Source organism: Chrysochloris asiatica, unplaced genomic scaffold (assembly GCF_000296735.1).
Source record: "Chrysochloris asiatica unplaced genomic scaffold, ChrAsi1.0 scaffold00005, whole genome shotgun sequence".
NCBI lineage: Eukaryota > Metazoa > Chordata > Mammalia > Afrosoricida > Chrysochloridae > Chrysochloris > Chrysochloris asiatica.
This window is the reverse complement of record NW_006408523.1, coordinates 43,687,164-43,710,564: the sequence shown is the minus strand read 5'-3', so window position 1 is coordinate 43,710,564 and position 23,401 is coordinate 43,687,164. Positions and strand designations below refer to the sequence as shown.

Here is a 23,401-nt window from a genome sequence, read left to right as displayed (position 1 = left end):
TGCCATAGAGTTGGTTCAGGTTGTATGCCATAGAGTTGGTTCAGGTTGTATGCCATAGAGTTGGTTCAGGTTGTATGCCATAGAGTTGGCTCAGCCCTGTATTGGGTTTCTGAGGCTGTTTATCTTTACAGGAGCAAAAAGCCTCATCTTTCTCCTCGGAGCAGCTGATAGATTTGAGCTGTTGACCTTGTGGTTAGCAGCCCAGCTTGTAACCCACTATGCTACCAGAGCTGTATATGAATAGGGTTGTTGTTGTTGTTAAGTGCTGATGAGTCGATTCTGACCCATAGCGACCCTATACTGGGTTTCCAAGGAGCAGATGATGAGCTTGAATCTCTGATCTTGCAGTTCAAATGGCTTTGCAGTCTGGCACATTAACCCACAGCGCCTCACCAGGACTCCATACATTAATAGTTGTTGTTGTTGTTAGTGCCATCGAGTTGATTCCAATCCATAGCGACCCCGTATAGGGTTTCCAAGAAGCAGCTGGTGAGCTTGAACCACCAACCTTGCAGTTCAGATGACTTTGCGGTCTGACGCATTAGCCCACAGTGCCACACCAGGACTCCTACATTAATAGTTGTTGTTGTTAAGTACCATTGAGTCGCTTCTGACCCATAGCAACCCTGCATAGGATTTTCAAGGAGTGACTGGTGAGCTTGAAGGACCGAGCTTGTAGTTCAAACGGCTTTGCAGTTTGTAGTAGTACTTAAAACTCAATAAAGAAAAGTGAATGACTGTTTAAAGGGTTAACTTTTGAAATGACTGCTGCATTTGTTGACTGCTCTCTGGGAATGTGACATTTTCTTAGATGATTATTACAATACGTTCAAGGAAGTGCATTTGAGTTTATGGTTCATCTGAGTGGTTAAATCCTGAGGCTGAAATTCTCAACCCACTGTAGTAATTTGTCCTGAATGAAGGGCATGAAACATGCAGTGTTTAAATTTTTATCCAGACAGCAAAGAATGAAAAGAACAAAGATTGAGGATGTATGGAAATATACAAGCTTCAGTCATTTCAAATCCAGTGGCTAAATGGTGTCCTCATGTTAGGTACTTGTTGAATGAGGTGCCTGTTGGTGTTGGGTGCTGTTGAGTTGATTTTGATTCAAACTCATAAAGATGCCATGTGACAGGATTTTATCAAGATTGCCAGGTCTTTTGTCTTGAATCTCCACCTTTTAGTTAGCAGCCAAATGCTTAATTAACCTTTGCATCATCAGGGATACTTGTTTGCTGTTGTGTTCTGATTTATAACGACCCTATATAGGGTTTCCGAGAGCAGCTGGTGGGTTTGAGCTGCAGACCTTGTGGCTAGCAATACAGTGCTTATCCTTTACACCAGGGTACTTGGTGCATATTAATAAAGCAGAGGGCCATTGACTATTCCCTGCTTCCTGATCTTGGGAGAGGAGTTGCAGACAATGTTCTGATTGTGGAAGGTAAGTGTTGGTAATTACAACTGACAAGTGAAAAGTATTATCCCAGGACCACCAGGATGGTATAGTAGCTTTTCTGAGATTCATATATTAAAAACACTGCTACTCGTCTCATGGAGTCCTGGTGTGGTGCTGTGGGTTAATATGCTAGACTGCAAAGTCAGTTTGAACTGCAAGGTTGGTGGTTCAAACTCACTAGTCGCTCCTTGGAAACCCTCTAGAGGGTTGCTGTGGGTCAGAACTGACTCAATGGTACTGAACAACAACAACTCATCTCATAGTAGCCCAAATTTGTGACCACAACAATGTAGATGTGGTGGTGTATAAGAAGCGCAGGACCACAAAATCGGTTTGAACCCCAAGGTCAGCAGTTCAAACTTACCAGTTGCTCCTTGGAAACCCTATATGGGTCACTGTGGGTGGGAACCAGTTCTCACAGGCACTTAACAACAACAACAACAACAACAACTTTTAGTATACCAAGATTATAAATGAAAATTTATTAGTTTAATGTGAAAATTAAACCAAATCCACTTCCATTGAGTCAGCTCTGACTCTTAGTGATCCTGTAGGAGAAAGTAGAGCTGCCCATGGTGTTTCCAAGTTTGTAATCTTTGCAGAAGCAGACTGCCATATTTTTCTCCTGTGTTTGATGTGAAACCTCTTATTTGCCTATAGTGTGGGGCATTGTACTGTCCCCTACAACACACCAAAAAAGATCTTAACTTTAATAATGCAAAAGCAGAATGATTTATTATTTTAGATAAAAAATTTCACATGTGCAAACTTTGGCAAGAATCCGTAGTACATTTATTGAAAACGAGAGACATTCCTTAATGTATTTAGGAGGTGATGAAACAAACACAGCAGTGGATTCTGGACTGCTAATCCTCTGGGCATAGCTGCTTTATAGTTTGTGCCTTCTCACTATGACCTTCCTTCTTCCCCGGCCCTGTCTCCCAGCTCTATGTTCAGCTACTTCCTGTAGACTATTCTTTGGGTTATTTACCATAGATTCCTGCCAGGCAGGAGGGCGGAGACCAGACTGCTCTTAGGATAGATTAACCCTCCAGGTGCTCTGCTTGCTGCCAGCTACTGTGAATAGCCAGCCTCTGAGAGAACTTGGGTGTGAAGCTAGCAAAGTATACAGAGGTTTTCAGAAGAGTCCAGAACTCTGCTTGGCTTCACCATGGTGGTCTCTATGCTCTTTTCTGCATATGCCTTTAACAGGTGATATTTATTGTTTTTCTGTTTAAAATGTTTGAGAGCACGTTAAAAGTTGTATCTATCTGACCTTGAAGTATGTTTATTTGGGGTCAGAACACAACGTCCCCAACATCTTTTCCATGGACTGAGTCAAATATCTTTAGACCTGTGCTCTCATTTAGGCATACGACTTGAGATTCCTTTGTGACTTTAGGAGTCATCTGGCCCAATGCACATCTAATGTGTGATTCTTGGATAAGGGCAGGCCTCCTTGAGAGCTCCCAGCTTCCTTTGTGATCTCATGCATCTGCTTCTTGTTTCATGCCTGCCCTCTCCTCTCACATACATTTTGATGAGCTGGGTGCCTTACTTCAGATTCCTCAGTTTCTCTGGGATGACGTTTATATCCCATTTTAAGTGTCTGTGATTTAACTAGCAGATTTTTTCCACACTTATTACATCAACACATTTTATGAAAACTGTGCACAGAAGATTGGGAAGAAGGGGTGGGTGGGGGACTTGGCGATAAATGGGGGCTTTTGCTGCTTAGAATGTGCAACAGCAAAAGAATACCCTGTGTTCCTCTAGTATGCAAAATAAATTCCTCTTAAAGGATCTTATCACAACTTCATGACAAATTTCTAAAAATATTCCCCGCAGTTCACAGTAGCAGCACTGAGTTTCCAAGGGAAAGACAAAGCAGGCAGGCTGTGTGGGTTTCAGTGAGATGAAGAATCTGGAGAGTAAAGCAAATTCTTGTGCCTTATTTTTGTAGGTTGTGAAAGTGACACAGATTCTGAATTTACATTCAAGATGCAGGATTATAATAAAGATGATATGTCATATCGAAGGACTTCAGCTATCGAACCAAAGTCTGCTTTACCATTCAATCGTTTTTTACCCAACAAAAGTAGACAACCATCATATGTGCCGGCACCCTTGAGGAAGAAAAGACCGGACAAGAATGAGGATAACAGAAGAAGTTGGGCAAGCCCAGTCTATACAGAAGCAGATGGAACATTTTCAAGGTATCGGCGTGTGAGATGATTTTCAGCATGTCTTATGAATTGGGTGGGATATTTAAATGTGGTAAAAGCAGTGGGTTTTAAAAATGTGTTTCATAGATAATCTGTTGAGTTTTATTTAATGAAATTTTTTCCTTCCTATCTCTATTTTCAGTCATCTGCCTCTTGCAGATAGTCCTTCCATTTTAAAAATGTCTACTATGTGATTTACCCATTCTTTTCTTAGCTGCATGCCTTCAGCTTCTTGGTATATCTTTTTATTCTATGGGATGGCATAATATTCACTGTGAGCTCTGCTGTGTTATTTTCTTCCATTTTTCCCCCTGTCTTGATTGATCTCAGTGGACATGAAAAGACTCCTCTAAATTCCCATCAAATTAGCAGAGCAGAGTGTGTGTTTTCAAATCCAGCATCCTATCAGATGGAGTTGTGTGGTTCTGAGAGTGATTCGGACACTGAGGATGAACGAAGGTTGCCTGACGTAATTCTGGATGACTTAGCCAACCGTAGATTCCAGGTGAAAAAGCGGCCTGAGGGCTTCGTCTTGAAAACCATCTCTCCTAAGTCTTGTTCACAAACATTTTCTCCTGCTGATTCATTAGCCACTGGACTGTATAAGCTGACGAGGTCAGGAATATTTATCCTGGGTCTGAATACCTACAATACCATTGATTTTAATACAAAAAGTAACACCTCAAATTGTTTGCAATGTGTCTCTTTCTTTTAACACAGCTTCTAATTGAATATCTTTGGCCCTTGTGGTGTATCTAGCTGTTCTCCCATTAAAATGAGATGCTGGTACAGTGCCTTAACTTTGTTGTAGGACCTGTGATGATGAGAATGGGAACTAATTTGCTTCATTTACAGTGGCATGAATGTGAGCCGGAAAGCATGCCTTTGTGTTCTCTGTAACACCTTGCTCATACAGTATCTTAACTGGTTGGATGTTTTGAACAGTAACCAGAGGAGGACTTGGGGCACAAACATGGAAAGCTGGTCAACAGTACAAGAAACTTCAAGTTCCTTTTGTTATTTGGAAGAGGAAGAAGAAAAGTCAACAAACATACCCAACATTGTAAAGGATGATCTTTATGTACGAAAGCTAAGTCCTATCATGCCAAACCCAGGAAATACTTTTGATCAGTTTCTTCCCAAATATTCAACCCCAGAGGATGTGACCTGGAAAAGAACAAAAAGGGAAACTTATAAACCATGGTATAAGGAATTTCAGGGATTCAGGTGTGTCTTTGTGCATGTTTCTGTTGTCCTGATGTTCATTCAGTACTGTCTGGATACATATTTTAAGAGAGTGAGAGAAAGGTTAATTAATGTTCCCTAGAAATACTGTAATGCAAAAGAATTGCTGTTTAAATTTAAACATGTTAGGTTCTGGATCTTAAAAAGTCCTCATACAGGCATAGTCCGCACTGGGCATTATTTTTAGTGGTTTTTTTCTTCAGCTCTTTGTCTCCCTCTCTCTCCCTACCTTTTTCCATATCACTTCGCCATAGAAGGAATTCAGACTCTGAGGATGAGGACCCAGGCTCTCATGGAAGCTCTGCCATTTTTAGTAAAACACAAAAAGCAGAGCCTAGATCAGATGGCAGCTGCCAAAGACGCTCACTTGTGCTGGAACTAGCTACCAAACGGGCCATGAAATCTTGGGATGCACATGCAGTCAGGAGCCCCAGGGGTGCCTCGAATATTCCCAGGTGGACCATCTGCATGAGCTTCCTGCTTGGAGCCTGGCCCCCGACCTCTGCTCATGCCTGCTACTGCTGAGTTAACATACTCTCTGTGACCTGCCTATGCGAAGCCATGAAATCATAACTTAGTTCATGTATTTAGTATAAAAACATAATGTATAAAACAGTGCTTTCTGTGTGAGCATGTGAGCTTGGTAATTTAGAGAACTAAACGTTCTTATTTAGCACAGTAATGTGCAAGACTGTATATTTACACGTGATGTAATTGCCAGTTCTCTGGAAAATGATTTCTAAAAGACTTTAAAGAATTTATCTAATTTAGACTTGTGTTATGTATGGATATGGAGAAAGGAAATAACTTTTAGATGGAGACTGGGAAGGGCAAGTTAATGAAAAGCAATGCAAAGAAAAAACAACAACAGAACATTTGTTCCCCCATCACCCCCTTCCAACTACATATGCCTATTGCATAAATTGCATGATGCCCAACACTTGAAACTTTTCAAGATCCTTGCTGCTTTTCTAGGAGGGGCATTAAGTCTCTGTTGCTAACATAATAAAGCTGGGGGCAAAGGGAATGTAGTGTGTATATCGAAGGTGATCCACATTTCCAATTCATCTCTTTGCCTTGCTAGTGTCCACCTTTCCTGGAAGGTATACTCTTTTTAAAACAATATCAAGGGAAGCCACTGGTGATAGCATTAAATGCTAGTCTTTTTCCCAAGCCAGAGCCCCTCCCATAACTCCATAAAATATTTTGCCCCAAGCCTGGCTCACTGTTCTGCTACCTAGCTATGTGTTTCCCCCCAAACTTATTAAGATTTTCCCTTTTTCTTTTCTGTGCTTCAGTCAGTTTTTATTACTTCAGGCCCTTCAGACATACTCTGATGACATCTTATCCTCTGAAACAAATATCAAAATTGATCCCACTTCTGGTCCAAGACTCATAACACGCAGAAAGCATCTCTCTTACGCACCAGGTTACGGAAGAGGTGGCCTCGACCTGTCGGCCCTGGATCCTGACTTAGAAAATGATGATTTCTTTGTCAGGAGAACTAGGGCTTTCCATGCAAATCCATGCGTTCTCCAGGCCTTTGAAGATTTTAGAAGGTTCTCTGAGCAAGATGATCCAGTAGAGCGAGATATAATTTTGCAATGCAGAGAAGGTGAACCAGTACTTCCAGATTTAGAGAAAGATGATATGATTGTTCGCCGAATTCCAACGCAGAAGAAAGAGGTGCCTCTGTCAGGAGCCCCAGATCGATACCAGCCAGTACCTTTCCCAGAGCCCTGGACTCTTCCTCCAGAAATCCAAGCAAAATTTCTCTGTGCATTTGAAAGGAAATGCCCATCAAAAGAAAAAAGTAATAGCTGTAGAGTGTTAGTTCCTACGTATCAACAAAATAAAGATGACATGTTGACCCGTAAGATCCAGTCTTGGAAATTGGGAACTGCCGTGCCTCCCCTCAGCTTCATCCCTGGTCCTTGCAGTGAAGTGGACTTGAAGAAGTGGGAGGCCATCCGTGAAGCCAGCAGAGTTAGGCACAAGAAACGGCTGCTGGTGGAGAGGTCAGAGTGGTCTCCTGTAACTTCTCGTGTGTGAGAACACAGTATCGTATTGCTCAACCATGCATGCTATGTGCCATTTTTGAAGCATCCAATAGGCTTTTATTTTTTCTCCCTTTTGAGAAGCTTCTAATCATTTCATGGAAAAAGTGCAATTCCATATTAGTACATCTTTACATTTTATTTATGTTAGGCTTGAGTAAGAAAGTATATACATAAATCTTGCCTTTGGTCTTAAGCAAGATTATGATACTATTCTGTCAACATGGAATTTCAGGAACATGTTTTGCTATTACATTTAAAGACTTTTATTCTCATGTCTGGGCCTCTATTTCTGAAACAAACTGGTTGTAATTTGGTTTTATATGTTTTTCACAAAATATGGCATTGCAAATTTTATTTAACTAGATTTTCAGTTTTTGGCCTAGGTTTCTTAGTCCATGAATTTTAGACTTATTTCTAGCTTCAAGTTCGGTGTAACCATTGATGTTAAAAATGCATGAATTTCATTTGTATATAATTACGGTCATTTTAATAATAGCTGAGTCTGCATTTGTGTGTTAAACAACTTGCCTTCTTGGTGAATGATCAATTTGTTGAACTTGAAGATGGACAAATGTGATTAGGTTGAATAAAATTTGTTTCCGGTCAAGTCCATTTCAACTCACAGTGACCCTCTATAGGGCTTCCAGGAGTGGTTGTTGTGTTTGAACCGCTGATCTTGCAGTTAGCAGTGCAGTGCTTATCCTACAGTACCATACCAGGACCCTGAATACAATTAGTAGACACAAATCTAATTTATTATTGGTTTTTAAGAACAGGAAGCCTTTTCTTATGTACTTGTCTGTTCCAAGTAAATTAATAAACCCCACATCTTGCTAAAATCTGGCTTTCTTGAGCTATAGCCTTGGTGAGAACTTGGAACACCATAAAAATGAGGTTGAAGAAAGTAACCTTTTGAGATTTGTCCATCTTTAGTAAAAGACCTTGAACATTTAGAAACTAACATAACTGAAAAAAAAAAAAGTTTTAATTTTTGGTTTTCTGGTTTCTCAGACTCTTTCAAAAGATTTATGGTGAGAACGGGTAAGTTTCATGGTTCACAATAAAAAACAAAAGCAAAACTCTTTGCATACTGTTTGTCCTTTGCATATTGTGGAGCTGTACTTCTATTCTGGCATGCCACTAAATGGGGGTGCTGTGTGCTGTGCATGAGATTTTAAAACCTGCAAAGTTTTTTTTTTCTTTCTTTTGGCAATCTAATAGTAATATTTTTGTGTCTTAGTGCCCAGTACATGAAGTACTGTAAGATAGCAGTAATTTTCATTCTATTAACAATTTAAAACTCAGTTTCATGTGTTATTTTTCTTTTACCTATGAAGAAGTTGATTAAAGATAACAAAAGCACTTGCCTCAGGTTAGGCATATTTGTTGTGGTATTGGAATTGCTACATGGATTAAATGATCCCGAGTAGTAAATGTTGACACCCAAATAACTGTTTTAGAAAGTTGGATAGAAACAATACCTATTGACTTTGAGGTTAATATATGTGTGGTTAGCATTATCCATAGGCTTTAACTCATAGATCACTTTTTAATAGGGATAGGGAGTGACATTAATCTATCCCTAGTGGCATTTGAAACATTTTCAAGAAACCTGCTTAGGTTAAATGCCATCATGGCTATGTTATAGAGCAAGATAATCCTTCTAATTTAAGTGTCTTGGCAGGTTCTAAAACTTTTGGCTTCAGGTGCTAATATTTATAATTATCAGTATTTTGTCTACTGTTACTTAATTCTGGTCATCTGGTAGACATAATAAACCAAACCATTGAGTTGCTTGCTGTTGTTAAACAGGCAAACTGACAAGCGTTAAGTGCTATTGCATATAGAACTGAGTAGAGCTGTGTCATAGGGCTTCCTAGTCCATGGTCCTGACAGAAACAGACAGCCACATCTTTCTCCTGTGAAGCCTTTGGATGCTACAAATTTTACTATTTAAAGCATGCAAGATGCCAAAGGGTTCATTGAGACATGGACATCTTAATTGCAAGTGATTCTCAGTTTCTGATTTTAAAACAGGTCCCAGCATAGTCTAAACATACCACGTGAAGACACATGATCTCTATTTGTCTCCTCGCCTGCTTTAAAGCATTTTTCATCAGTTAGGGTGAATGAGACAACTCTCAGTGTGATGCTTAGCATCTGCTGCTCTTCATGAATCATGGGAAACCTGTTTTAACTTGATTAAACATCCTCTTGCAGCTTTAAGGATTTTGAATGACAACTTTTAAAGAATTTTTCATTGTAAATGAAATAAGACTTTATGATATAAACAGGTACCCATAGTGGATTCTTAAAGTGGATACTTCTTTGGCTACAAGTACTTGAATAGAATGTAAACATTGACAACTATTTCAGTGACTCTGTGTTGCTCCCCTTATTGAGGAATACATTGCATGATTGAGTTGTGAAAAGAAAAATAGAACCCAAATGCCAGTGCTGACAAAGCTAAGGATTTTTCTGGACTACAGCTAGCAGCAACAAATGCTTTCTGTAGACTGTATCAAGATTCTTGCTTGGATAGTACAGTATTTGTTTTTAAAGGCCATTCGTTCCCCATGCAGTTGAGTGCCAAAGCAACTGTACAAATAAAGCAAGATTGTCTGTAAATTGAGACTGATGAATAATGCATGACTTTTCAGATAATGGAAAGGAACACAGCTGTGCCTTCAGAGAACTCAAGTGTGTTTTAGATCCCTGGAAATCAAAATCTATCATATAGGGCTTTCCCCACCCCTACCATCCCATCCTTTATAGTATCAACTACCAACGCTTCCCATAAATTGATCTTGCTGCAACAACAACAAAATATAGATGTCAATTGAATTAAGTGTAGGCTTTTAATTTAGAACCTGTTTCATGTTTATACTGGGTGATATTTCTCTGGTTGTAATGTATGTTATCAAGCTTGGAATGCTTACTTGGAAAAACATAATTGCTCAACATCCTGCCGTTGAAAACTAACCACCTATAACCTGAATGCTGTCTTTGGTAAGGCCCACACTAAAGAGAAATGTGCGCTGTCTTTTTAAGTCTTGGTTTGTTCATGTCTGCCTTGCTTATTATTTAGCACTTAACACTTGTCAGTTTGCCTGTTTGACTTTTAGTGGAACGCTCTCTGTGTGGCCGGCATTTCATATGTGCATGCTCCTGCTGCATGGATTTATATGTCTTTAGGGTTCCGGGAAATCTGAAAACTTGGTTATGATGCCTTTTGGCAGAAACTGATAAAATAGAAGCATATATAAATTATCTTATAATATGATGAAGCCATTAAATCTGCTGCCAGTATCACCAGGACATGAATAATGACTCCAGGTGAAGCCATAACCAAAGATAGTTAAAATGTGCGTATTCAATCATAGTGTGTTGGCTACAGGTTTCTGCAGAATTTGAAGCACATGTAAGACAACAAAAAAGAAGGAAATAAACTTGTGAGTTATTTTCTGATGAAATCAGTAAGAAATGCAGGTTTATAGGTGGGAGGGTCTCACAGTGGAAGAGGAAATCTCAATTTGGCCTTCCTGGGGACACTTGACAATGCCTGGAGACACATTTCATTTGTTGGAACTGCATGTTTGTGTCAGAGAGTACTGGCATCTAGTAAGTAGAAGACAGAGATGGTGCCAAACATCCTGCATAGATCAGTGCCTAACAGTAAAACATTTTCTAGATCAAGTTGTCGATAATGCTGCTTTTGAGAAACACTGAGGTAGATTATCAGTGATGTTGTTGTTGTTATGTGCTGTCAAGTCAGTTCCAACCCAGAGCAACCCTGTATAGGATTTCCGAGGAGTGACTGGTGAGCTTGAACCTTGCAATTCAAATGGCTTTGCAGTCTGGTGCATAACCCACAGCGCCACACTGGGACTCCATTATCAGTGATAAGTCTACATTATATTTTTAATCTTGTATACTGGTTGTTGTTGTTGTGAAGTGCCAGTGAGTTGGTTCTGACTCATAGCGACCCTGTATAGGGTTTCCAAGGAGCAGCTGGTGAGCTGCTAACTATACTGGTAGTATAGTGGATTACGAGCTGGGCTGCCAACTGAAAGGTCAGGAGTTCGAATCTACCAGCTGCTTTGTGGAAGAGAAATGAAACGCTCTACTCCTGTTAAGATTTATAGCCTTGGAAAGTTGCTGTGAGTCAGAACGGACTCCACATTGCACAGTCACTGCCACCATATGTTGTGTGTTGTTAGTGCCGTCAAGTCGGTTTTGACTCATAGCAAACACTGTATAGAGTTTCCAAGGAGCAGCTGGTAAGTTTGGACTGCCAACCTTGCAGTTCAACAGTCCTTTCAGTCCAGTGCTTTATCCTATAGCGCCACACCAGAACTCTAGAAATGTGTTTCCACATACATGCATATATTCATGTTTGTCTCTGAAAGTTGGAGGCCAGCACTTAATATTCAGGAACTTCTATTTGCTGTATAAAGGTTAGCAGTGATCTTACATTTAGCAATGTTTACATTGGTCTCTTACACCATCATAATTCATCTTTGGATTTGGCTCTAAAATAACATGCACTGTGGTGGTGACTATATGCTGTGGAGTTGGTTCTGACTCATAGCAACGCTGTACAGGGTTTCCGAGGCTATAAATCTTATGGGAACAGAAAGCCTCATCTTTCTCTCAGGGAACCGTTGGTAGTTTCAAACTGCTGACTTTGAGATTAGCAGCCCAACTCATAACCACTACACTTCCAAAGCTCCTTAATATGCACTGTAACACTAGCCAAAAAGTGCCAGAAGAGAGTTAGTAGATAAACAAAATGGGAAGAGAGAGTAAAATATTTGTAGTGATCTTGATTCATGAGCCACACCTTCTCCCTTAATCTTTCACCTCTCTCCATCTCCACCCCTAAGTGCTATTAAAAAATTTTTTCCAGCTGAATTTGCAGGGTGTTAGACCTGTATTTTTTTGGAAAAAATCCAAATGCAGTTCTAAATTGAAGCCTCTCCAAATAAGGGAAATATAAATGTCTCAGGTAAGTGAATAGTAAAAGAAAATAATTATGTGATTTCCAGTGAACAGTAACTTATTCCACAAAAAATGTTAAGAGTTTTGTTGTTTTCCCAAACAACTGTCCTGGCCCTATCTTTGGTAGTGGAATCTTGGTGTGGCGCTGTGCGATAAAGCACTAGACCTCAAGATTGGTTTGAACCTCAAGGTTGGCGGTTCAAATGCACCAGCTGCTCTTGGAAACCATATACAGGATCTCTTGAAGTTGGAACTGACTTGACGGCACTTAACAACAATGATCTTTGGTAGTTATCACAGTTCTGTGAGGAGGTGATGGTTATGTACTGTGGCGTCGGTTCCGACTCATAACGACCCTGTACAGGGTTTCTGAGGCTGTAAATCTTTATGGGAGCAGAAAGCCTCATCTTTCTCCCGCGGAACAGCTGGTAGTTTCAAACTGCTGACCTTGAGGTTCACAGCCCAATTCGTAACCACTATGTGAGGTAGACAAGTAATATTTATGTTTGAGAGACACAGACAAGTGACCTGCAAGTGGTGGTAAATTCTGTGTAGGCCTACACCTAAATGAGGCCTTAGTGTAGACTGACTGGCAGTGTCACTAGTAAATAATAAGTCCTCAAAAGTTTAATATTTTTCTGTTCACTTTGATAAGAAAAGGATTCTTCACGACCCAACTAAATGACTCTCGCACTCAGAATGTTATAGATTTTATCAGTGTGGTGTGAGGTGACCTCACTAATTTAAACAGCTTTGGGAGTTAGCTTTTTGGAGATCCACGCAATATTTGCTTTAATAATTGTTCTTGGTATGTAGTACCAGGTGTTTTTTGAAATTAATCCCTATAACTAGACCCATTTATATTATAATCCCTATAACTAGACTCCTCTTGTCTCATTTTGGTGCCTGGCTTAGCCCTGCCCTGGAAAACATTTGACTTTATATCATACCTCCATCACCAAAAGCCATCGAGTGGATTCTGACTCTTAATGGTCAATGGTTCGAACCCATCAGCTGCCCTGCCAGAGACAAGACCTGGCAATGTGGTCCCATAGAGATATTATGGCTTAAGAAACGTTCTGGGGTATCGTACTCTATCCTGTATGGTCTCTGTGAGTTGAAATAGACTCAAAGGCATACACATACACTAACAACAGTTGTAGTATTAACACTATTCTCACTCCTTTCACTTATAACTGAAGTAAACTTATAGTCTCAAATTTTACATAAATCAATTTTAAATAGAGGGTTTCTGAGGAGTGGCTGATGGGTCTGAACTGCTGACCTTGTAGTTAGCAGTCTAGTGCTTATTGTACAGCACCACACTTAGCTTTATATTATTCTGATATATATCCCACATAACATATCTTCTCATACATGCTCTAATATGAGGTAGTTTCCAAATGTATGTGGAAAAATTCTATCTTAGAATTCCATGTTTTTACAAACTTTTTGAAGCTCTCTTTTATATTTTACATACAATATTGTTAATGTCATTAAGTCATTTCTGACTTGTAGTGATCCTGTTTGTGAGGCTGTATATCTTTGTAGAAGCAGAAAGCCTCATCTTTCTCCTATAGAGCATCTAGTGGACTTGAACTCTGCTAATCTTGTGGTTTCCAGTTTAATACTTCATCTCAAGAGTCACTGCACTCCCTATATAGAATAGATTCCTTAATAAAATGTACGAAGATTTTTTTAAACCTTTTTTGGGATGATAATTCACTTCACAAAAAACAATTGGAAACATTTCTGATTTAATGTAATTTCCTTGATTCAATACGATAAAACTTGCTTTATTCTTGCAGTGAGTGTTAAACGAATGCTCTGTATGCTTTGTGCTAATGCGAGTGTGTTTGTGAGAGAGATAAGGTAAATGTGCACATGCACACACAATATATAGAATTGAGTGTTAAGCACTCTGAGAAAGCTATAGCTAAAACACTAGAAGTGTTGAGAGATGAGGAAGGCCACTTTGATAAGGTGTAGAGCTTGGAAGATTTTACTGAAGTGGGAGAATGTTATCTAGATAATTTAAAACATTTATTGAGTACATACAAAGGGTTGGGAATTGTTTCAGGAAAAAGTGATATAGCAATGAACAAGTCAGACAAAATTCCTGTTTTACATTTTTACAAGGTGAGATAGGTGATAAATATTAAATTTTTAAATAATTTTTTTTATTCCTAGTGTATAATTTATTCTAATAAATGCTATGGAAAAAGACAGTAAAGGAGAAAGTGAACTGGGGAAAAAAGCATTTGCTGTTTCTTGTAAGGTGGTCATGGAGGGAAATCCTGACTTAATGTTTGAACAGCACCACTGGAGGTGAGACAAGCCATGTGGATTTGGGGGGAAAAGGATTGCAGGCATATCGATGAGCAAGGGGAGAAGCAAGCGGACTGAACTCCAGTGAGGAGGCCAGTGTGGCTGGAGCAGAGTGAGCAGAGGGAGCACCATGGGAAAAATGCTAAGAGAAGTAGGCAAGAAACAGATAATACAGAACCTGAAGGCCTTGGGAGAACAGACTTGACCAGAGTAAGATGGCAAGTAGTTGGTGATACTTTGAGATGTGTTGTGATCTGAGGGGAGTTTTTAAGATCCCTTTGGTGACTGTGTGGAGTACTCTGTTTGACAGAAAGAGACAGAAACAGGGAGACCAGTTATTGTAATAATGCCAAATGGGAAATGATGGCATGGATCAGGGTGGTAACCTGGAGGTGGGGAAAAGCGGTTGCATCCTAGATATCATTAGGAGTTCGAGTGACAAAATTGAGTGTTGGAATTGGCTGCAATGTATAAGAAAGGGAGAGGAGTCTGGGATGCAGCCGTGAATTTAGCCAAAAGTCTGGAAGTGGGAAGTTGATTTGTATTGAGATGAGGAAGATGGAAGACTGGAGATAAGGAGGTTGTGAGGTGAACAGCCATGTTTGTGGTCTGAGATGAATGAAGTTGGAAATACCTGTTAGTTATCTAGTCACAGATACCTGTTTAGAGTTTCATAAGGATCCTGAAGAATGAGCACCATATTAAGACATATGTAACGGGTGAAAGGTTTTTGAGTTGGAGGAATTTAAGAGAAGGATCTTTACTGGTGCTGGAGGCTGGGTGATAATTTAAGAAGCTTCTCTGGGCATCCAGGTGAGAGGTGATTGTGCTTTGATCTAGGGTGCTGGCAATAGAAATGGAAAGAAAACGACACTGAATAAGAAGACTAGAAGGGAGGAACTAGGTGAAAAGTAGTTCTTAGGTTTCAAATGTAGATGATTGGAAGTGTAGGTGGCTCTATTCACAGCGAATAAAACAGGGCTGGAGACGATTGACCTTAACTGCGTTGATAATAACCATGTGTTTAGAGAATCCAAGTTTACAAAATCCCTTCTACGTATTAACTTCAGTTTGCTCTGTTACAATGGTAAGGACTCTGGTGACCCAATGGGTTAAGTGTTGGACTGCTATCTGAAAGGTCAACAGTTCAAATGTACCAGCCTGTTCATGACAAAAAGATAAGGCACTCTGCATTCATACCGATTTATAGCCTCAGGAACTGTGTAGAGTGGTTCTGTCTGTCCCTACTCCATGACAGTCGGATTAGTTTGGTTTGGTTACAGTGGAGGTGCCTGGGGGATGTCCTTGCATAGATGTCTATTCAAAGAGCATTGTAAATGAGCCAAAGCAAAGGCTAATCCTGACCTGGGATATTTGGATCGAGGTGAATATTGAATTTCTGAGCTAGCTAGGGGCAAGTATGCTGCAAAAGAAGAAAACTAATATTATGAAGGTAAAGTTTAGGGTTCCAGGAAGGAGCTATTCAGACTTGACACCTTTCTTTCTGGGAGGACTTTTCTCAATCTCTGCTTTGTCTCCCAGTGTGGCTTATTTCCCCCTTCTGAGTGTTTGCAGACAACTCGCACAGTCTCGTGTTCAACACCCCACTCTGTTTGCTGGTTTTTACTCTGACCTGGGATCACTGGTAAAATCTTCACCTTCCACACAGGACACCTGTTTTGACCTCTGGTTGGTACAACCCATGCAGTGACCACCCATCTGTCAGGGGAGGCTTGTTATGTGTTGTTCTGAAGCTGAGCAGGTTTCAGCCGAACTTCCAGATGAAGACAGATTAGCAAGAAAGACCTGGTGATTTACTTCCAAAAATCAGTCTGTGAAAACTGTGAATGACAAGAGTTGTGCGTTGCATGGTGGGCAGCTAGCAACATCTGTAGTGGAGCTTGTCCTTAGTGTTTACTCACGGCAGGTGTTTATGTGTGAAAGCATGAAAGTTGCATTAATGTAAAGAGAGAGCTATCCAGAAGTCTTGGTGTGGTACTGTAGGATCAACACAGGACTGCTAGCCACAAGGTCAGAGGTTCAAGCCCACCAGCTGCTCTTCAGAAACCCTATAAAGTGTTGGTTGCTATGAATCAGAACTGATGGGTTAGCACTTAACACAGGTTATTATGACTGTTTAATAGCAATCACCTGTTGTGCTTGGCAACTACTCCTTTAGCAGCAGCACACTTATTCAAGGTATTAAACTCGAGGAGAAAATATCAGGTAATCATTAAATTATTTAATAAGTGCCCAGAAAAGGCTGCCCAAACGTTAAAAGATATCTCTTTGTGGGAGATAGAAAACTAAACACAAGTGATTTTAGTTGACTATTTTTCTAAAGTCATCCTTTATTCATCAGCTATTCCACACATGGATTTTGTGTTAGGTGTTCAGATGTGTTTAGTCACTTTCTGAAAGAATTTATACTTGAGTTTAGTGTGAGGCTCTAGTTTCTGCGCTTTGGAAAAAACACCATTTATCTCTGAAGTGCTATTTCTGTGATACTATTGCTACAGAGTCTAAGCACTGCAGAAATTTAGATGGAGGGATTTCCAAATATAAGTCCAAGCTTCCATGTGGTCATGTGAACCCTGGTAACTTTAGGTGTTTTTCTTGTAGGAGTAAGTCAGTGAGTGATGTGAATGCAGAGGAAGTTCAAAACTTGCGTCAGCTGCATTACGAGGAGATGCAGAAAATAAGATCACAATTAAAAGAGCAAGATCAGAAGTGGCAGGATGTGAGTATTCTTTAAATTGGGGGTTGAGCCTGGTGGGGAGGAGGTTGTATTTATTTGACTTCTTGTTGTTCTCTTAGAAGAAAGTCATCATACCCAAGAGATGGTTGTTTTTGTTTTTTTGCATGTTATGTCACTCAGCTACCAAGTAGAATAATGCGATCAGCTTTTTAAAAACAGTTGCTAAAACCTTTTGAGCCTATTACTGTCACATTTCAAAGACTGTCTTTGTTTATCCTTTCCTCTGGTATCTTCTGTGTGTTCTCAAAACAGTGAAGTGGCTTTCTTGAGGTGCAGTTAATGTTTTAGATCAAATTGGTAGTTGAATTAGGAGCATGACTGTTAGTTTTTTTTCTTTTGCAACCATAATTAACAGTCAAAAAAATATCTTTCTCAAGGTTTAACATAGAAGAGGAGCAAGGGGTCCAGGACAGAATACTACAATTACTAGGGAAGAGATGACAGGGATTCTTAAGAATTCATAGAAGACACTTGGGGGAGAAATAAGAAATACATTACCAAGCACTGTTTAGGCTGAGACGTGATTATCAAATGTGAATCAAAATTCCATTAGATGTATTCATAGAGCGGACATATATCCAGATATCTCCGTGGGTATCGACATAACCTTTAGTTTTGACCCTACAAAAGCGTGACCTTTATTTAAAGGGACAGTTTCTATAACCCGAAGGGTTTTAAAGAAAGAAAGCAGATAAGTTATACCAGAGCAAACCCAAGGATGTTTAAGAACAACTTGATAGTCAAGAGAGTTAAGAGGTAACACGAACAAAAGGACTAGAGAAAGTAAATCTTTATTTTCCAGAATTATTAAAGCTGATGAATGAAGTACAAACCCTGGTCTTGACTGCATATTTCTGAATTCCCGTGCTTCTTTTAATTGGGAACTCAATTTAATTGTCAAGGAATAGTAATTCAAAGTCACATGGCCAAAATACATGGTGAATATTTTCATATGGAATTCATGAATATTAAGGGCTTATCCATTAGGGTAAGCCAGATGAAAATTCATGCTGGTTACCCTAAAGGATTAAATTCCTGTTGCATTAGCCAGTTCAGGAAGAGTGGCCCTTCCTGCTCCCAAAGAGTATTAACCAAACTTACTTTGCATGCTTTTGTGTGAGGCTCTTGCAAAATGAGATGTTGGATATACCTTTATTGAGTTAGAATGTCAGGCACTACCCAATCCTAGCACACATGTCTCTCTTTTGGAGACACAGAACAGTTTGGACCTTCCAAAATTTCTTGAGGTCTGGTAGTTTAAAAACGCAACTAGATTGTTTACTTGGGAGCTAGCCAGGTAGGCAAGCATTCTGTGCTGGGGGCATGAGAAGCAGGTGCCAACTTGTTCCTGTGTGATCTTCTTTATTACTCTCACCTATGTAGAGTTTACAAGCTTTGAAATCCAAATTTGAGTCATGCCTCCACAGTAAAGCCTTTCCAAACCCTGCCTTCCCTGTCCTGAGGTGGATTTGACCTTTGGGCCCCAATTTTCCCATGCGATGCTATTATATTTACTGAACGTCTTGGCAGAGAGCTACTTAAAGGAAATAACATTTTACTCATCTGTGTCCCAGCACTGGGTCTTGACTCAAAGTAAGGAGTGAGTATGTGTCTGTTAAGTGAAAGATTATACATCTACAATTAACCATTACATTTACATTTTTGTTTTTATTAGTAAAACAACATAATTTGTACTCAGCAGCCAGAATTTGGAGTAAGTTGAAAATGAAGTTGCAATGATTACTGATCTTTCTGACCCGGCACCTAATTACAAGCATTTAACATTCTTTGGGAAATGGGCAATGAAGCAAACACTTTCTGGGGAAACAAAAATGGGGTCTATCTTATTAGGTCAGGTTTTTCAGACAGGCACATGAGATAAAGGCTTAGTACAGAAACACTGGCTATAAAAAGCAAAATTAGGGCACCTTGGCATCAAGTTGGAGGGAATAGTTTCAGTGATGTAATGGGATACTCGGCACGCTCTGGCAACTAGAAAGGGTTTATAGAAATTCAGGTATGCCAGTGCTGATGTGATTTTTTTCTGTCAGGACCTTGCAAAATGGAAGGATCGTCGAAAAAGCTACACTTCAGATCTGCAGAAGAAAAAAGAGGAGCGGGAAGAAATTGAAAAGCAGGCTCTTGAGAAGTCTGAGAGAAGCTCTAAGACATTTAAGGAGATGCTGCAGGACAGGTAAGACAGATGAATTGCAGTTCACAGATGGAAGTTACTGTTGTTAGAAACACTTATTTTGTGTCACTGTTGCATGATATGTGTTCACTAATTTTTAACTTGAACTGAATCTGTAAGGAAACATTTGGCATTTTGCTCTGCTTTGAAAAATCAAACATGGCTACAGCACTGACTTGAATTCACAAAAGAAATGTGTCCACTATGGATGAAAAGTATTTATTTTAGTTTGTGCATCCATAGGGAGAACTAGATGGTGTTAGCTGTATTTGGTGCTGAAGAAACATGACATTTTCCCTTCTTAAATAGAATTTAGGAGTAAAATTCTTTTTTCTTGTTTTATTGGCACAATTAAAGTAAAATTCTTTTTTCTTGTTTTATTGGCACTATATGAGACTGCAAAGTCGTTTGAACTGCAAGGTTGGTGGTTCAAGCTCACTAGCTGCTCCCTGGAAACCCTATAAAGGGTCGTTATGGGTCAGAATCGACTCAGCAGTACTTAACAACAACATATGAACATAAATGTGTGTGGGATTTTTTTGGTTGGGGGGGTATTGCAAAATAATAGGATAAAGATCCAATTCAGGTTATCCTGAAAAGCAGTTTGTATGTGAAACCTTAGGATATTTATAAACCAGAGAGGAAGCAAATACATGCCTTAAAGAATAGTGTCAAAATGGAAATGGACTGTCAGAATTAACCAAAACTCCCTTAGAAGCCAGTGATAAACATAGTTTCATTCATTTCAATGCAGCCCAGTTAGCTTGTGCAGTAAGCACAGCATACTAAGTGTTAGAGATGAGAATGTTTCAAAAACTTACCTCAAAATATGAATACTAACTTTGAATTAGTAGTATTTTTCATGTAAGTTCTGTCAACCTGTACAAAATCATATATTGTACTAACGTAATCTTAACAGAAACCAGTCACGTGTTACTTCATTTTATTACATTAAAAAAAGTATACAAGGAAAAAAACAGTTTGTTCTATTTATGGTGTTCTAATTTTCTAAGAACACCGTAAGTATAGCATATTATGTGACAACTAATTTGTACTCTGGAGATAGGAATTCCTTAACAGCACTGGGGACTTTTTTTTCTTTGTATACTTTTTTGTTGTTGTTGTTGTTTTCAGTGTAATAAAGTGAAATGACACATGAATAAGATTTCTGTTAGGTGTGCTAATTCTGTAAGTGACTCCTGGTGGGGCATTGTAGGATCAGTACTAGATGGCGAACCTCAAGGTCAGCAGTCCAAACCCACCAGCTGCTCCTTGGGAACCCTATACAGGGTCACTATGAGTTGGAACCAGCTCAATGGCACTTAACAAGAATAACAATTCTGTAAGAGTTATAGATTTGTGGATAAAATTTTGTGAATTAGCTCACATTAAAATTTCCTTGGAGTCTTGGTGTGGTGCTGTTGGATAAACACTGGACGGCTAGCTACAAGGTTGGCAATTCAATCCCACCAGCCACTCCTTGAAAACCCTGTACTAGGTCACTATGTGTTGTAACTGACTTGATGGCAGTTAATTACAACACACAACACATTTTCTTCTTAAAATTAAAATGTCCTTATGGTTTTAAAAATCACATTCCTCTGAAGGCTGTGACAGCATCTTTCAACCACAGTCAAGTCTGTACACTCCTTATTCGTTGTTGCATCAAAAGAAAATTATATGCAACTGATCCTCATCTTCTGTTAAGTGTTGGATTGATTATTGCATGAGCTTAGTAGTAACAGTCTTTTTCTTAGTCTATTTTAGATGTTGACTACCAACATTACCTCTGTCTCTCCACTTCTGAGTGCCAAATGCTTGACTTTGTTGTTGTGGTGTGTTTCCTTCTACTAAGGGAGTACCAGGATCAAATATCTACCAGTGATCAGAGAAAAATTACACCCAGAAGGAGACTGTATTCTTCTGATGATATATTGAATGAAGAAAAGCTGTCCCCTACACTGCCTCTGTCAGAAGCAAGTCCCCAGAGTGAGAGAGTGGAAGAGAAGGCAACAACTTACCCTGCAGAAATTTCTAAAGAATATTCTACAACCTTGGCAAAAAGAGAGGACTCTACAACAGCTCAAATTCAGTTGCCTTCCAAGAGCCCAGCAGAAGACCAAGGCCCAGCCTCTTTGTCTTCTCAGCAGTTTCTGAATACGCAAATGGAGTTGACTCGGGTTTCAGCTTCTCTCCCTAGAAGTTACCAGAAAACTGATACAGCTAGGTTAACATCTGTGGTCACAGCAAGACCTTTTGGCTCTCAGTCAAGGGGAATCTCACCACTGCCCCGATCCTACACGGTAATAGTGTTCCCAGTTTCATTCTGTGGGGAAGAGTAAAGTCTTGGTGGACTTGTGTAGAGGTTCAGTTTATATGTACTAGATGTGTAATATCTGCATAACCAATATAAAAAATTTGATTTTAACCTATTGAGAATCAGTAGAAATTTTATGCTTAGAATATAACAATGTTGGAGAATTGAATAAACTTTAAATTCTGCTAGTGTAGGCCACCTTATTTTTAAGAGTGTGATGCATTATAAGGCTATGCATGTTTTGCTTTTTTTAAATGCCAATTTTTCTCAAATAGCTTTTGTAATGTGTTGAATTGAACAAAAGGAAATTCCAGTAGTCAATTCTTTTTGACCTACAAAACAGAAATATCATGTAGTTTAACCAAAGTGTTTTACAGTGCTGACTTAAAAATTTCTGTCTTCTACATTTCTCACTTCACTGGAACTGAATATATTTGAATATATTTATAAATATGTTATTGTTAAGTGATTCTGACTCAGCCACCCTGTATAAAGTTTCCGAGGAGCAGCTGTTGGTTTTTAACCACCAACCCTTTGGCTAGCAGTCCAGTACCTAATGTATATATGAAGGGGTTTCAATGAGTGTGTGGGAAAATGGAATGAAAAGATGTTGAAGCTTTCCCCATAACCCCTCCTTGTATTTCTGTCCATATTTGGATTTTGAAGGGCATCGAATATTAAAACATTTGCCCTGAGAATGAAGTGGCACCACTATATACCTGGCAGTGGGACTGTTTGGCTTAATTATGTATATGAGGACAACATAGTCTTATGACAATCAGTGATCACGTCCCCTTTAGAATTTAGAGTCTAAACAAGGAAAAATATCACTAAAATAACAGAATAGCTGAGGCAGGGACGCCCGCCGGAACTAGCCAGGAACACTTGACCATGAAGAAAATATGGTCTAATGAGGCTGACCACGCTTCTGTGCTAGCAGCAGACATTGCCATGGTTTTACAGTGGCCAGTCTGGGAATTGTAAAGGTACACACCTCATTCTTGCCTTAATGAGGTAGAACACACTTTGACTTCATAAAAATTAAATTTATATGGCAGCACTATTAGCGTAATCAAAAGACAATATATACACTCAGAAAAACATCAGCAAAATTCATTATAGCTTAAGGGTTCAGATGAGGCTTTCTGCTCCCGTAAAGATTTATAGCCTTGGAAACCTTACATAGGGTCAATATGAGTTGGGACCAACTCCATAGCGCCATAACCACTACCACCATCACCACCACCACCACCACCACCACCACCACTACAACTTGGGATAGAAAATATAAACATGAGAAAAAAATGAGTAGAGAAAACAGCCAACTCAAACAAGAAGAAACTGAAAATGCTGGTAATAAAACAGTTCATAGAAGTGTGTTTGACTTAATTAGAGTAAATATAAGATGTACAACTTTTCACTCACCAGAGTGGCAACTCTGTAAAACAATGATAATGTCTGCTGCTGGTGAGAATGCAGAGAACTGGGTACTTTTTTACATTGCTTTAGAATTGCATTGCTACTTTTTTTTTAGAAATGATATACATAACTTTGACTCAGCCATTCTCCTTTTGGGAAATCGTGCTATAAAAAATGAAACTTCCGGTTGTAAAACTGTATGAGTAATTGGTGCAATAGTTTTGGAAATTACAGAAAACTTTAAGCAATTTTAACCTTTAATCACATGAGTACATTGTTGGTATCCATATTACCCATTAACCCACAGCGCCTTGGCAAGTCTCCATCTATGTTATGTAGTGTCCAATAATTACAAATACTGCAGATCCGAGTCACTCTTGGGTTCATTTTTAAGCACA

The 23,401-nt window shown here is 39.3% G+C and overlaps 1 protein-coding gene across 1 annotated transcript in view; it reads left to right on the top strand.

Moving 5' to 3' along the window:
- Positions 1-23,401, top strand: part of LMO7 (LIM domain 7) — a 124,239-nt gene that overhangs the window by 56,241 nt on the left and 44,597 nt on the right. The window contains exons 5-11 of the mRNA XM_006832030.1: positions 3,423-3,675; positions 4,630-4,911; positions 6,228-6,947; positions 8,001-8,030; positions 16,941-17,058; positions 19,128-19,270; positions 21,123-21,570. Of these exons, the coding sequence (XP_006832093.1) occupies positions 3,461-3,675; positions 4,630-4,911; positions 6,228-6,947; positions 8,001-8,030; positions 16,941-17,058; positions 19,128-19,270; positions 21,123-21,570 (1,956 nt within the window). The 5' untranslated portion in view covers positions 3,423-3,460. The remainder of the gene's footprint in view (positions 1-3,422; positions 3,676-4,629; positions 4,912-6,227; positions 6,948-8,000; positions 8,031-16,940; positions 17,059-19,127; positions 19,271-21,122; positions 21,571-23,401) is intronic.